The following is a 15293-nucleotide window of genomic DNA, read 5'->3' on the forward strand; positions in this document are numbered from 1 at the left end:
AAATGAGTGTATAATGTCCCTTTAAGCCTATTGGTGCAGTGTCATCCACAACCCACGGGCGTGAGCACATTGTTATCTATATGGCTCACATGAATTAGCACCCCCCTGCTGTGAAAAGCTAATAAAAAAACATGTGATAAGAGGCTGTCTGTAGGGGTTTAGAAACAGGCAGAAATGTAAAGGTTTAAAGGTTATAAAGTATATTAATATAACAATGTTGGTTGTGCAAAACTGGGGAATAAGTAGTAAAGGCATTATATATATTTTTACACAATAACAATTTTTGTGTGACTGTCCCTTTAATTTCATTTTACATGCAGTGGCTCTAGAAAGGCTGATATGTAAGACAAGTGTAAGCATGGCATTTTGGTACCATTACTTTTTATTTAATCAAAATGACATTTTCAATTGATTAATTACAGTGAAAAGATTATAAAGTCTATGAATCCTGCTGCTTCAGACGTAGAACAATGTGGCTAATCTACAATAATAAAAGTGTAAATGATAAATACTGAAAGAGGCACTTAACAGTTTTCATTGCATTGTCTGTCTGGTTGTAATCAATAAGGATTTTGTTGTTTCAGGTCTAATGTTTGTGTTTAAATGTACTAATGACTTTAAGTTCTAATTCTGATATTGATTTCAGAACATTCCTTCATATATGCTGTTACTAAAACTAATCTACTGCTCATCGGTAGAATAATGAAACACTGTAAAGTCATCTGTAAAGTACTAATCACTTTCTGAGCTTCAGACAATTGTCTCAAATGTTGGTAGATATGTCTTGAGCTGTAAAATTTCGGGGACAGGCAGTTTCAATTCCTGATAGAAATCCAGCCCTGTTAGTAATTCCACATCCCTGACTCGTGCCGAGTGTGCTCTAAGCCTCTCTTCAACCCATAGAGATTCTGATTTGTTATCCTGAAATAAAAAGAAACACATTAAAGGGACAGTAAACTCATAAATGACTCCAATTTTGCATTTGCAAAATGTAATCAATATAACTTAATTCTTCATATACAGTATATTTTGTTTATCATTTATAGTTTTAGCTCAAATGTTAGCCCCATGGGATATTACCTAACTTCCTACTGCTCTGCTGACTTTTTTTTGTTCAAAGTAATAGCCATTCACCTATCGCTAACATATCTGTCGTGCTATGGATTCCTTTTGTACACATGCGCTTGATGACATCACTAATGCCTGGCTTTAATGGGGTTACAGGTTTGCACATGCGCAACTTCCTATGCTCTCCGCGCAACTCATGTGAAGCGATCAATGCTTATTTTTTACATTGACGCGCAACCTACACCAGAGCATTCGCGTTCCAGGTTTGGCGAGCTTCAGCGGGAGAAAATCTAGGCATGACAGACATTTTATATGGGCTGAGCTAAATAGCTCTAACAACTCCCATGTAAGATATGTCATAGAAGGGTTGGAGAAGTACTGTGCACTAACGTTGCATAATTATTATATATAAATATTGTTGTTATTTAAAAAAAATAAGTGGTTGTAACATTAACATAAAAAGGAACAAGGACTGACGTTTTGAGAATCTTAAAATTAACACACAGGGGCATAAATAAAAACCAATCAATTTGAACTGAACATCCACCAATCAATCCGGAATAAAGACTATGGGGCATATCTATCAAGCTCCGTTTGAAGCCCCGCTGCTCCATAACCTGTCTGCCTGCTCTAAAGAGGCGGACAGACATCGCCACAATTCAACCCGATCGAATACGATCGGGTTGATTGACACCCCCTGCAAGCGGCTGATTGGCTGCGAATCTGCAGGGGGCGGCGTTGCACCAGAAGTTCACAAGAGCTGTTGGTGCAATGCTGAATACAGAAAGCGTATTGCTCTCTGCATTCAGCGAGGTCTGTCGGACATGATCCGCAATGTTGGATCATGTCCGACAGGCCTTTCATACATAGGCCCCCATAAGAAGCATCAACTGGAAATACACAAGTCTCCTTGAAAAAGCTGAAATCGTTCAGTGAAACGTATGTCAGAGTGAAATGTCAGACGGACTAGTCACAAGGAGGGGTGAAAATTGTGAAATGGTTGTGGCTTTGCACTTGCTGTGTTTTAATGTGGTCCTGCTTGTAATCACATATATATACAAAATGTGTAAAAATAGCCTATGCTCTATATCCATAGTGACCTATGTCTATATTTGTTTTTAATAAATTGGAGTATTGTATGCTGTGAACTGGTAGGTTTTTTATACAGAGCGCTTACACTAGAGCTGGTGATAGCTCTTTTACATGTGAATAGGATTGACTCTCGTGTGGGATTTGTGCAATTTAAGTGTACAGTTTTACGCTATGGTTGTTCTTTCTTTTCTTTGAGGATTGCTTCTGAGGACCGTTGAAAATTAAGACTGCTTTTCCTTTCATCAGAGGACTCGTTTATCTTTGGTTTTGGTATTTGATTAATTTATGGTCGGTACTGGATTTTTTTTTATTTGACTAACACATTTTATATTTCATAAATAAAAATAGTAATTTTTTTATAGACACTACGGGTAGAGGGTGCTAATAAATTTGCTCTAACAGCTGGTAGTATTTATAAAGCAACATAGTAACCATTCTCTTTGAAATGTGCAAACCCTGTAATCCAGGGACAGATATTCAGGTGTTGCAGGAATGTCCTTTTAAAACAATATTTAAATATTGTTATATATAATATAGTCACCTAATTAGCACTCACAAACATGAAATAAAATCCAAAATGATTGAATACAAAATATATTTTTGCAAAGATAATTTTATTTACGTTGAACAAAAGTTATCAGCTAATACTTATATTAAAATATTTTAAAAGAACATAAAGCCACAAGTATGCAGTGCCATGGACGAGATGGGACGAGATGGGACAGGGGTGTGGCAAGGAGCTGGGATAAAAATAGTTTTAAATCATTTAACACTATAATTTTGTTAGCATAATTTACAAGGTTCAAAGATCAGCCCCTTACAAAACCTGGTAGAATCCATATTCCTGCTTTGGCCAATTAGGGAAGTAGGTAAAGAAAGTGGTATAATGTGACCAATAGGAGTGTAGAATTTTGGATTTGGAAACATTTTCACCATAATCATAAAAGAAAAATGTTGGGTTTCATATTTGCTAGAGCATGTCATTTTAAACACTTTCTAATTTACTTCTATTATCACATTTTTCTCATTCTATTCCTTTGTTAAAAAGCAGGCAGGTGTAACATAACTAGTAAGAGGTCTTTAATTACAGATTTTTACATAGGTTATTTTATGTCTGGCAGGACGGAAATCTCTACTGCAATGTGTGCGATAGATACTCATTTCCCCAGGCTGATCTGTTTTATACCTAATGGGAGTAATTACAAAGTTATTATAGGGCTAGCCTAGGCGCCAGGTTAGCCCATCTACACGTACACCCTAGACATACTAGTGGGAGTACATATAGTGACACCCTATTTACACTCTATGCTGCCTCTGCCCTCTAGGATAATGTGAGACAGATAGCATAACTATGGACATGTTGGATTCCCTTTGATATGTATCCCAACAATTCTACTATAATATAACTAGAAACATCCCTATACACTATACTATATCTCTATATTCACTCTATATACCTATAGCATGTGGATACACTATTTTCAGCTAGTTTTATTGATTTATATATGTTTCTCATAGTCACAGGGTTGTGATATAGCATAAGTTAAGGCAATATATTGTTGGGACTCACAAATATCTATTGCAAAAAAACATAATTTATGTAAGAACTTACCTGATAAATTCATTTCTTTCATATTGGCAAGAGTCCATGAGCTAGTGACGTATGGGATATACAATCCTACCAGGAGGGGCAAAAATTCCCAAACCTCAAAATGCCTATAAAAACACCCCTCACCACACCCACAATTCAGTTTAACGAATAGCCAAGTAGTGGGGTGATAAAGAAAGGAGTAAAAAGCATCAAAAAAGGAATTTGGAAATAATTGTGCTTTATACAAAAAATCATAACCACCATAAAAAGGGTGGGTCTCATGGACTCTTGCCAATATGAAATAAATTAATTTATCAGGTAAAATCTTACATAAATTATGTTTTCTTTCATGTAATTGGCAAGAGTCCATGAGCTAGTGACGTATGGGATAGTAATACCCAAGATGTGGAACTCCACAGAACAGTCACTAGAGAGGGAGGGATAAAATAATAACAGCCATTTTCCGCTGAAAAAAATTAATCCACAACCCAAAATATAAGTTTATTCTCATAATGAATAGAAAAAACTTAAACATAGGCAGAGGAATCAAACTGAAACAGCTGCCTGAAAAACTTTTCTACCAAAAACTGCTTCTGAAGAAGCAAATAGATCAAAATGGTAGAATTTAGTAAATGTATGCAAAAAAGACCAAGTTGCTGCTTTGCAAATCTGATCAACTGAAGCTTCATTCTTAAAAGCCCACGAAGTGGAGACTGATCTAGTAGACTGAGCTGTAATTCTCTGAGACCCGACTACAAATAAGCCTGATGAATCAAAAGCTTTAAACCAAGATGCCAAGGAAATGGCAGAAGCCTTCTCACCTTTCCAAGAACCAGAAAAGATAACAAATAGACTAGAAGTCTTCCCGAAATCTTTAGTAGCTTCAACATAATATTTCAAAGCTTTAACCACATCCAAAGAATGTAAGGATCTCTCCAAAGAATTCTTAGGATTAGGACACAAAGAAGGGACAACAATTTCTCTATTAATGTTATTAGAATTCACAGCCTTAGGTAGAAATTTAAATGAAGTCCACAAAACTGCCTTATCCTGATGGAAAATCAGAAAAGGAGATTCACAAGAAAGAGCAGATCATTTGGAAACTCTTCTAGCAGAAGAGATGGCCAAAAGGAACAACACTTTCCAAGAAAGTAGTTTAATGTCCAAAGAATGCATAGGCTCAAACGGAGGAGCCTGTAAAGCCTTTAAAACCAAATTAAGACTCCAAGGAGGAGAGATTGATTTAATGACAAACCATCCTGAAGAAACTGTAAAATTCTAGGAATTCTAAAAGAATGCCAGGAGAATTTATGAGAAGAACAGCATAAAATATAAGTCATCCAAACTCGATAATAAATCTTCCTAGAAACAGATGTACGAGCCTGTAACATAGTATTAAACCCCTATGACTAAGTACTAGGCGTTCAATTTCCATACCTTCAAATTTAATGATTTGAGATCCTGATGGAAAAATAGACCTTGAGACAGAAGGTCTGGCCTTAATGGAAGTGGCCAAGGTTGGCAACTTGACATCTGAACAAGATCCGCATACCAAAACCTGTGAGGCCATGCTGGAGCTACCAGTGCACAAATGATTGTTCCATGATGATCTTGGAAATCACTCTTGGAAGAAGAACCAGAGGCGGGAAGATATAAGCAGGTTGGTAACACCAAGGAACTGCTAACGCATCCACCGCTTCTGCCTGAGGATCCCTGGACCTGGACAGGTACCTGGGTAGTTTCTTGTTTAGATGGGAAGCCATCAGATCTATTTCTGAAAGACCCAACATCTGAACAATCTGAGAAAACACATCTGGATGGAGCGACCGCTCCCCCGGATGTAAAGTCTGACGGCTGAGATAATCCGCTTCCCAATTGTCTATACCTGGGATATGAACTGCAGAAATTAGACAAGAGCTGGATTCCGCCCAAGCAAGTATCCGGGATAATTCTTTCATAGCTAGGGGACTGTGAGTCCCACCCTGATGATTGACATATGCCACAGTTGAAATGAATGGTTCTCTCTTCAACAGAGGCCAAACCTGAAGAGCCTTGAAAATAGCACGGAGTTCTAAAATATTGATTGGTAACCTCGCCTCTTGAGATTTCCAAACCCCTTGTGCTGTCAGAGATCCCCAGACAGCTCCCCAACCTGAAATACTTGCATCTGTTGTGATTACAGTCCAGGTTGGATGAACAAAAGAGGCCCCCTGAACTATAAGATGGTGATCTAACTACCAAGTCAGAGATAGTCGAACATTGGGATTTAAGGATAATAATTATGATATCTTTGTATAATCCCTGCACCATTAGTTCAGCATACAAAGCTGTAGAGGTTTCATATGAAAACAAGCAAAAGGGATCACGTCCGATGCTGCAGTCATGAGACCTAAAACTTCCATGCACATAGCTACTGAAGGGAATGATTGAGACTGAAGGTTCCAACAAGCTGAAACCAATTTTAATTGTCTCTTGTCTGTTAGAGACAGAGTCATGGACACTGAATCTATCTGGAAACCTAAAAAGGTGACCCTTGTCTGAGGAATCAAATTACTTTTTGGTAAATTGATCCTCCAACCATGTCTTTGAAGAAACAACACTAGTTGATTCGTGTGAGATTCTGTAGAATGTAAAGACTGAGCTAGTACCAAGATATCGTCCAAATAAGGAAACACCGCAATACCCCGTTCTCTGATTACAGAGAGTAGGGCACCAAGATCCTTTGAAAAGATTCTTGGAGCTGTCGCTAGGCCAATTGGAAGAGCGACAAATTGGTAATGCTTGTCTAGAAAAGAAAATCTCAGAAACTGATAGTGGTCTGGATGAATCGGAATATGAAGATATGCATCCTGTAAGTCTATTGTGGACATATAATGCCCTTGCTGAACAAAAGGCAGAATAGTCCTTATAGTCACCATTTTGAAAGTTGGCACTCTTACATAACGATTCAAAATTTTCAGATCCAGAACTGACCTGAATGAATTTTCTTTCTTTGAGACAATGAATATATTTCAATAAAACCCCAGACCCTGTTCCTGAAACGGAACTGGTATGATTACCCCTGAAAGCTCCAGGTCTGAAAACACACTTCAGAAAAGCCTGAGCCTTTACTGGATTTGCTGGGATGCGTGAGAGAAAACATCTTCTCACAGGAGGTGTTACTGTGAATCCTATTCGGTACCCTTGATAGACAATACTCTGAATCCATTGATTTTGGACAGAATCTGCCCAATTGTCTTGGAAGAATCTTAATCTGCCCCTTACCAGCTGAGCTGGAATGAGGGCCGCACCTTCATGCAGACTTGGGGGCTGGCTTTGGTTTCTTAAACGGTTTGGATTTACTCCAACTTGAAGAAGGTTTCCAATTGGAACCAGATTCTTTGGGGGAAGGATTAGGTGTCTGTTCCTTATTTTGTCGAAAAGAAACAAAAACGGATAGAAGCTTTAGATTTACCCTTAGGTCTTTTATCCTGAGGCAAAAAAAACTCCCTTCCCCCCAGTGACAGTTGAAATAATCGAATCCAACTGAGAACCAAATAACTTATTACTCTAAAATAGCTAAAGACATAGATTTAACATCAATTTTTATGATATCAAAAATGGCATCACAGATAAAATGATTAGCATTTTGAAGCAAGCGAACAATTCTCGACAAATCAGGATCCATTTCCTGTTGCGCTAAACTTTCCAACCAAAAAGTTGATGCGGCTGCAACATCAACTATAGAAATGGCAGGCCTGAGAAGATAGCCAGAATATAAATAAGCTTTCCTTAGATAAGATTCAAGTTTCCTATCTAAAGGGTTTTTAAAAGAAGTACTATATTCCATAGGAATAGTAGTACGTTTAGCAAGAGTAGAAATAGCCCCATCAACTTTGGGGATCTTTTCCAAAAACTCCAATCTGCTGGCAAAGAATAAGATTTTTTAAACCTTGAAGAAGGAATAAAAGAAGTACCAGGCCTATTCCATTCCTTAGAAATCATATCAGAAATAGCATCAGGAACTGAAAAAAACTCTTGAGTAACCACAGGAGGTTTATAAACGATATTAAAACTAGTAAATGTTTAAATTCTAAGAGGACTAGTTTCCTCAATATCCAATGTAATCAACACCTCTTTTAACAAGGAATGAATATGCTCCATTTTAAATAAATAAGTAGATTTGTCAGTGTCAATATCTGAGGAAGGATCTTCTGAATCATATAGATCCTCATCAAAGGAGGATAATTCAGTATGTTGTCGGTCATTTGAAATTTCATCAACTTTATGAGAAGTTTTAAAATACCTTTTACTTTTATTAGAAGGCCAAATGGCAGACAAAGCCTTCTGAATAGAATCAGCAATAAAATCTTTTATATTCACAGGTATATCATGTACATTAGATGTTGAAGGAACAACAGACATTGTACTATTACTGATGGACACATTCTCTGCATGTAAAAGCTTATCATGATAACTATTACATACCACAGCTGGAGATATAATCTTTACAAATTTACAACAAATGCACTTAGCTTTGGTAGAACTGTTATCAGGCAGCAGGGTTCCGACAGTGGTTTCTGAGACAGGATCAGATTGAGACATCCTGCAAATGTAAGAGAAAAAACAACATATAAAGCAAAATTTTCAATTTCCTTATATGGCAGTTTCAGGAATGAGAAAAAAATGCAAATAGCACATCCCTCTGACATAGAAAAAGGCTAGAGGCATATAGGAATGGGGTTATAAATAATGAAATTGTTTGGCGCCAAGTATGACGCACAACGCAAACTGAATTTTTTTTGGCGCTAATAACATCCGAAAATGACACACTCGCGTCATTGTAAACGCAACCTTGTGCAAGGAACTCGGCGTCAACTAAGTCGCCGGAAATGACGAATTTGCGTCATTGGACGTACCCGTGTGACAAAAAATTCTCGCACCAAGAAGGACGCAATAAACGTTGGCATTTAGCACCCTCGCGAGCCTAAGTTTGCCCGGGAAATTTAATGAAAAAGCAGTCAATTGAGAAAAGACTAAATCCCAGGTAAGAATTTTTTTTTCCTAAATATGTTTTTTCCCAAATATGTTTTTTCGCAAATATGAAACTGATAGTCTGCAAAAAGGAAATATACATAAACCTGACCCATGGCAAATATAAGTACAATACATATATTTAGAAATTTATATTAATGCATAAAGTGCCAAACCATAGCTGAGAGTGTCTTAAGTAATGAAAACATACTTACCGAAAGACCCCCATCCACATATAGCAGATAGCCAAACCAGTACTGAAACAGTTATCAGCAGAGATAATGGAATATGAAAGTATATTGTCGATCTGAATAAGGGAGGTAGGAGATGAATCTCTATGACCGATAACAGAGAACCTATGAAATAGATCTCCCACGAGGAAAACCGTTGCATTCAATAGGTGATACTCCCTTCACATTCCTCTGACATTCACTGTACTCTGAGAGGAATCAGGCTTCAAAATGCTGAGAAGAGCATATCAACGTAGAATCTAAGCACAAACGTACTTCTCCACCTCCATAGGAGGCAAAGTTTGTAAAACTGAATTGTGGGTGTGGTGAGGGGTGTATTTATAGGCATTTTGAGGTTTGGGAAACTTTGCCCCTCTTGGTAGGATTGTATATCCCATACGTCACTAGCTCATGGACTCTTGACAATTACATGACATAAAGTAGAAGTTCATTCTGGTTTCGGACCTTACTTCAATAAGTTATTAGGGCCTTTTATAGGCAAATGGTGTGTATTTTTCTAACAAGTTTGCTGGTATCTATAGGGAACATAAAAGAAGTGATGGCTATATTACAATAATGCTACACTTAAAATATCTACCTTATAGGGGAAGAGCTGTTTATAAATTGTGATATACTCTGGCATTGCTCTCTAAGGGTACAGTGCATTTTTTATGTGGTTATTTACATTTATTGTATATAAGTTATGGTAGCAATATATGTAGGTAAGTTAAACTTGTAACTATCTTGTATTATATTGTTGGGATACAACAAACTAAGGTTTATTATTTAGTGCATATTTACATCTATACATCTTGTTTCAAATATACTAGCTCTTATGCTATAGGATACTGTTGGAATGTAACATATTATATGAAGAAGTATTTACAACATACATAAGGCACATCATACCCTCTCCATTGGTGCTGGCACCGTCTCCCCCCCTCCCCCATAGTTTATCTGATAAAATGAGGGACACAGATCCCATATTCATTTCTCCAAATTCTCTATACGCATGCATAACCATAGAAGTTTTTTTATATACCCTCCCCTATTCTCTAAACTAAAATGAGGCAACGATTCCATAAGTTCTTTCGTACAAGCTTAGGGCACCTACATAAGCATATATAAACCAATGAAAGATAGCTATGCACTATATGTTAGTTCTGTGACTGTATTACATATACTATGGAAGTATTTCTTTAGATTATTAATCGTGTATTCTAGCTTCCTAAACAATGTATGGTCACCAATATTTTGTAGAGGAATAGGTGTATGACAGATCATGTTCTATAAGTTATATGTATGCAATATCAATAAAATAAAAATGTAAATAAAAAAAAAAGCAGGCAGGTGAGCTTAGGAGTGTGCACGTGTCTGCAGCACTATATGACAACAGTTTTGCAAGAATGTTATACATAGCAGCTTTTTCCTGCCACCCAAGTAACTTTTCAACAAAGAATACCAGGAGACCAAAGCAAATTTTATAATAGAAGTTATTGGAAACCGTTTTTTTAAAATGTGTTTGCTCTTTCTGAATCACAAAAGAAATATGTTGGGTTTCATGTCCTTTTAAATACAATACAGGCACTCAAGTCTCTCTAGAGGAAGTGGATCTGAAATGATACTCAGGCTACATAAATAAATTAATGTGTATGCAATGTTATTTTATTATTCTTAATTAAATATTTTGGGCTAGATTACAAGTGGAGCGCTAATTTATAGCACACATGCAATAAACAGCCAGCCATTACAAACGGCTGGTTATTGCTACATCGAGCTTGCAGTAATTAGTGTTTATAAATTTAACCACACCAGGAAGTTTTTGGGGGCTAAAGTTGGCGAGTGTGGGGCCTTTAAATTGCATTCTATGGGAACTGTGTGTTCCCAGTAAATATATATATATATATATATATATATATATATATATACAGTATATATATATATATATATATATGTGTGTGTGTTATTATGTGTATATACACATACAAACACAAATATTTTGTATATAGTCATATACATATATTTACTATTTGCTGCCATCACTGCGCTGGCTCTCATGCTGTGACTCAAGGCATGAAAACAAGGGTCCCATTGGAGCCTATGGAAGCACGATGCTTACCATCGATGCGAATACGAGCTCACATTCTCATTGCTCTCAACTTATAATACCAGAGCACATTAACGTGCTCTGGTATTGCTCAGTCGAGCGCAAATATTGCTTTCACGAAAACCATATTTAGCGCTCCACTTGTAATCTGGCCCTTTATGGGGAGAGTAAATGTTAAGTTTAATGCCCTTTTAAGTTAGTGCTGGTGTTTAAAGGGACACTCTAGTGCAAAAATGACATGTTCTAATTTATTAGAATGAATAAGAGCATGGGAATTATGCACTAGAATGACCCATAATAGTTGAAAAATCCCATGCCCTAATTTGTTAGATCATGTCATTTTAAGACTATATCAACCCTACACTACTGTATTTTTAACCCCTGCAAAGGGGGTTAAACACAGAGTAGAAGTGCCACTTTGAACCTGCAGAGCACTGCTGGTCCCAAGCGGAAAAAATGCTGCTGATCTGAGTTGTGTAGTAGTGTAGGGTCAATAGTCTTAAAATTGAATGCTTCAATGAATTAGAACATGGAATTTTTCAACTATTGAGGACCTTTAATAAAAAGCAGAAAATACCTTGTTTTGGTAATCTATAAAATTCTCCACAGAAGCACAGCCATACCGCCCAACATGTGTGGCTCTGTATCAGGGACTGAGGAGGTTGATGAGGGTGGAACTGTTTTGGGAAGGGTGTCGTCATGGGTGGGATGGGATTGAGGGTGTGTCTGGGTGGTCAATGGGTGTGTCTGGTTAGTTTATCAGCATGTCTGAGAGTTCCATGGGTGGGGCTAAGGGGAATTTTGCAAATAGGGACATATGTCTTAGAGGGACAGTGGGTCAGAGCTCAGAATCAGGGACTGGCCCTCTGAAATAGGGACAGTTGGGAGGTCTGCTGGAAAAAAACATTTCTTCACCAAAGTCATTTTAGCAATAAAAAAGTAAAACAATATTCAGTATTGAAAAAAAAGAAATTATACTTACCGATAAATTTCTTTCTTTTGGAGTGAGGAGAGTCCATGGGTGTCCATAACATGTGGGATATACTTCCTGCCAGTAGGTGGAGGTCTAGAACCCTCACAAGAGCTTTCAACTCTACTCCTCTCCAGTTAAGCCGTATAGCCGAGCAGAGGGTAGCGGTAGAAACAATTGAAGGAGAGACCGAAAGCAGGGTTAAGAAGTGCAAATAAGAACAGTCCCCCTTAGATTCTACAAAAATAAGACAGGTTCCAAGGACTCTTCTGTCTCCCAAAAGAAATACATTTATCAGTAAGTATAAATTCTGTTTCCTTTCGTAGATGAGGAGAGTCCATGGGTGTTCATAACTTGTGGGATAAAATACCAAAGCTGAGAGTCCATGTTAAGGATGGGTGGAAAAAATAAAGGGCAGTTCCTATTTGCCAAACACTGTGGCCTGAAGGAGTTTCCTGCCAAAAGCAGCTTCTGGAGAAGCAAAAATATCAAAATGGTAAAAATTTAGAAAAGGTATGAAGAGAAGACCAAAATTGCCGCTTTGCAAATCTGTTCCAAGAAAGCCTCTAGTAATATGTGCAGTAACTCATTTTGGAGGCAGTTTTGCCACAACTAAGTAAGCTTAACGTATTGTCTTTTTCAGCCATGAAGCTAATGTCACTGCTGTGGCCTTTTGACCTTTCCTATTACATAAAAAAATAGACAAACAAGCTAGAGGTTTGTCTAAAATCTTAAGTAGCCTGAAGATAATATTTTAAGGTTCTAACCACATCCAAATTATGTAGAAGATGTTCTTTAGAATTAGAAGGATTTGTGCAAAGAGTTGAAACAACAATTTCCTGGTTAATGTTTTCAGAAGGTGCAACCTTAGGAAGAAAATCGTATTTAGTTCTAAGAACTGCTTTATCCTGATGAAAATCCAAAAAGGGAGGATCAGAAGAAAGAGTTCAGAAACTCGTCTAGCTGAAAAGATGGCTAGTAGAAAAAGAACCTCCCAAGACAACAATTCTAGGTCCAAATTATGCAAAGGTTCAAAGGTAGGACCTTGCAAAACAGATAGAACCAGGTTAAGGTTCCAAGGAGGAGAAATAGGCCTAATAACAGGACAAATTCTCACCAAGGCCGGAAAAAAAGTTTGAACATCATTAAACTTTGTCAAGTTCTTATGAAACTAAACAGACAAGCCAGAAATTTGACCTTTTAAAGAGCTAGCTGATAAGCCTTTCTCCAGGCCATCTTAGAGAAACTGAAGAATTTTAGGAATTCTAAATGATTTCCAAGAAAAACCTTTAGAAGAACACCAAATAAAATAAGATTTCCAAATTGTATGGTAAATCTTCTGTGTAACCAGTTTCCTGGCTTGCAGAAGAGTAGAGATTATCGAATCTGAGAAGACTCTACTGTTGAGGCTTTTAACCTCCACGCCATCAAATTCAGAGCTTGGAGGTTGTGATAATAAAGAGGACATTGAGACAGCAGATCTTCCCTGAGAGGAAGACTCCAAGGAGGGGAGAAGGACATCTGGATGAGATACGCATACCAAGTTCTGCGTGGCCATGCTGGAGCTATGAGAATTACTGATGCTAGTTCCTGTTTTATTATTTCAATGATTCTTGGATAAAGAACAAACAGAGGAAAGAGATAGGCCAGTTGAAAGTTCCAAGGAAAAACTAGAGCATCGATCATTTCAATTCTTGGATCTTTTGACCTTGCTCAATTAACTGGAAGTTTGTGATTTAGCTTGGAGGTCATAAAGTCTATTTCTGGAAGACCCCATTTTAGGATTAGTTGATTGAACACATCCTGATGAAGAGACCATTCTCCTGGATGTACAGACTGATGATTTAGTAATCTGCTTCGCAGTTGTTTACTCCAGGAATGTTAATAGTAGACAGTGTGCAGTGTTTTTTTCTGCCCAAGACAGAATGTGAGAAACTTCTTGCATGACAAGGGGACTCCGAGTTCCTCCTTGATGATTGATGTATGCTACAGTCATGACGTTGTCTGACTGAAGACCGATTAATTTTTCCTGAATGTGAAGGGGCCAAGAATCCGAAAGATCGCACAAAGTTCTAGAATGTTGATGGGTAACCTTGCCTAGGAGTAATGTCCGCAGTAGGATAGTAGGAAAATGAGAAGACCGCACCCGGGCTGGTCACGTGGTGTGTAGGACAGGACTTCCCCTGCTATGAAAAAGGCGCTAAGCTATTATGAGCTGTGCAACACTAAAAAACGAAAATGAAACCTGTTTGTTCCAAGCCAAAAGCACACAGTCTATGAGCCCAAGAACTCTCATATTAAAGCAGTTATAAATAACCCCTAGCTGTTCAAATAATCTCTCTGAAGGAGATATTAACCCTTGATCCTATCGAGGCATAAAGGAGCCACACTGTGACCCTGTATAGCAAAAGTGTATATATAAAACGGTCTTACCCTCCAGGATTCATGCTGTGGAACAGGCACAGCCTCTCAAGTGTGACAGTCTTGCAGCAACGCTTCTGACATGGACTTGAGTGTGTAACAGCAAGCAGTGAAACTCGTCAACACTGATTGCTCAGGAGCTGTTAGGCGACAGTCTGGATGGGTTTGCTGCTAAGGGGAGTGTAGAGAATGATACTGGAGAATTTGGAGCCCACATTTCACAATTTTAGGTGTTAAGCCTATAGGTAAAGTACCAAGTGAAAGGGCTAGAAACCCCCAAACTATATGTTATCTATGGAATAGGATACCAGTGACAGTGAATGAGCTGTATGTGGTGTCTTAGTCCCCTACCTTGACTGCAGACCCCTCCACTGATCTTACCAGCTTGCTGAGGCCTTTCTCCCTCACTGAACGCTGTTGCAATAGAGAGCCCATCCAGTGCAAGTAAATATACTACAGAGGATATGAACTGATATACCTGTAATCTATTTAGTGGAGGCTGAGGGACAGGGTCCCTGCAACACCAAAGGGCAGTTATGGCTGAGAGAGTTACCCGTGAGAGTACCGACAATGCCATAAGAGAGGTAATCTCCAACCCCTGTTTCACTCACCTATTCTAATCTTCTTTTTGTAAAACTGAAAGAGGGGGATTGGGTGTCAAGTCAGGTCTGACCTCCCAATAATAAATTATAAAATAAAACTTGATTGCAGAGCACTTCAGTCATCCTCTCACCTCAGAGGCCAAGAACTAACTGGAGAGGAGCAGAGTTTGGAGGGATTGAAAACTCTTGAGGGTTCTTG

At 38.0% G+C, this 15293-nt stretch overlaps 1 protein-coding gene across 1 annotated transcript in view; it reads right to left on the bottom strand.

Moving 5' to 3' along the window:
* Positions 1 to 364: 364 nt before the first annotated feature.
* Positions 365 to 15293, bottom strand: part of ENPP3 (ectonucleotide pyrophosphatase/phosphodiesterase 3) — a 437931-nt gene continuing 423002 nt past the window's right edge. The window contains exon 25 of the mRNA XM_053710678.1: positions 365 to 921. Coding sequence (XP_053566653.1) covers positions 751 to 921 — 171 coding nt within the window. The 3' untranslated portion in view covers positions 365 to 750. The remainder of the gene's footprint in view (positions 922 to 15293) is intronic.

The sequence above is a fragment of the Bombina bombina genome, chromosome 4 (genome assembly GCF_027579735.1).
Source record: "Bombina bombina isolate aBomBom1 chromosome 4, aBomBom1.pri, whole genome shotgun sequence".
Taxonomy (NCBI): Eukaryota; Metazoa; Chordata; class Amphibia; order Anura; family Bombinatoridae; genus Bombina; species Bombina bombina.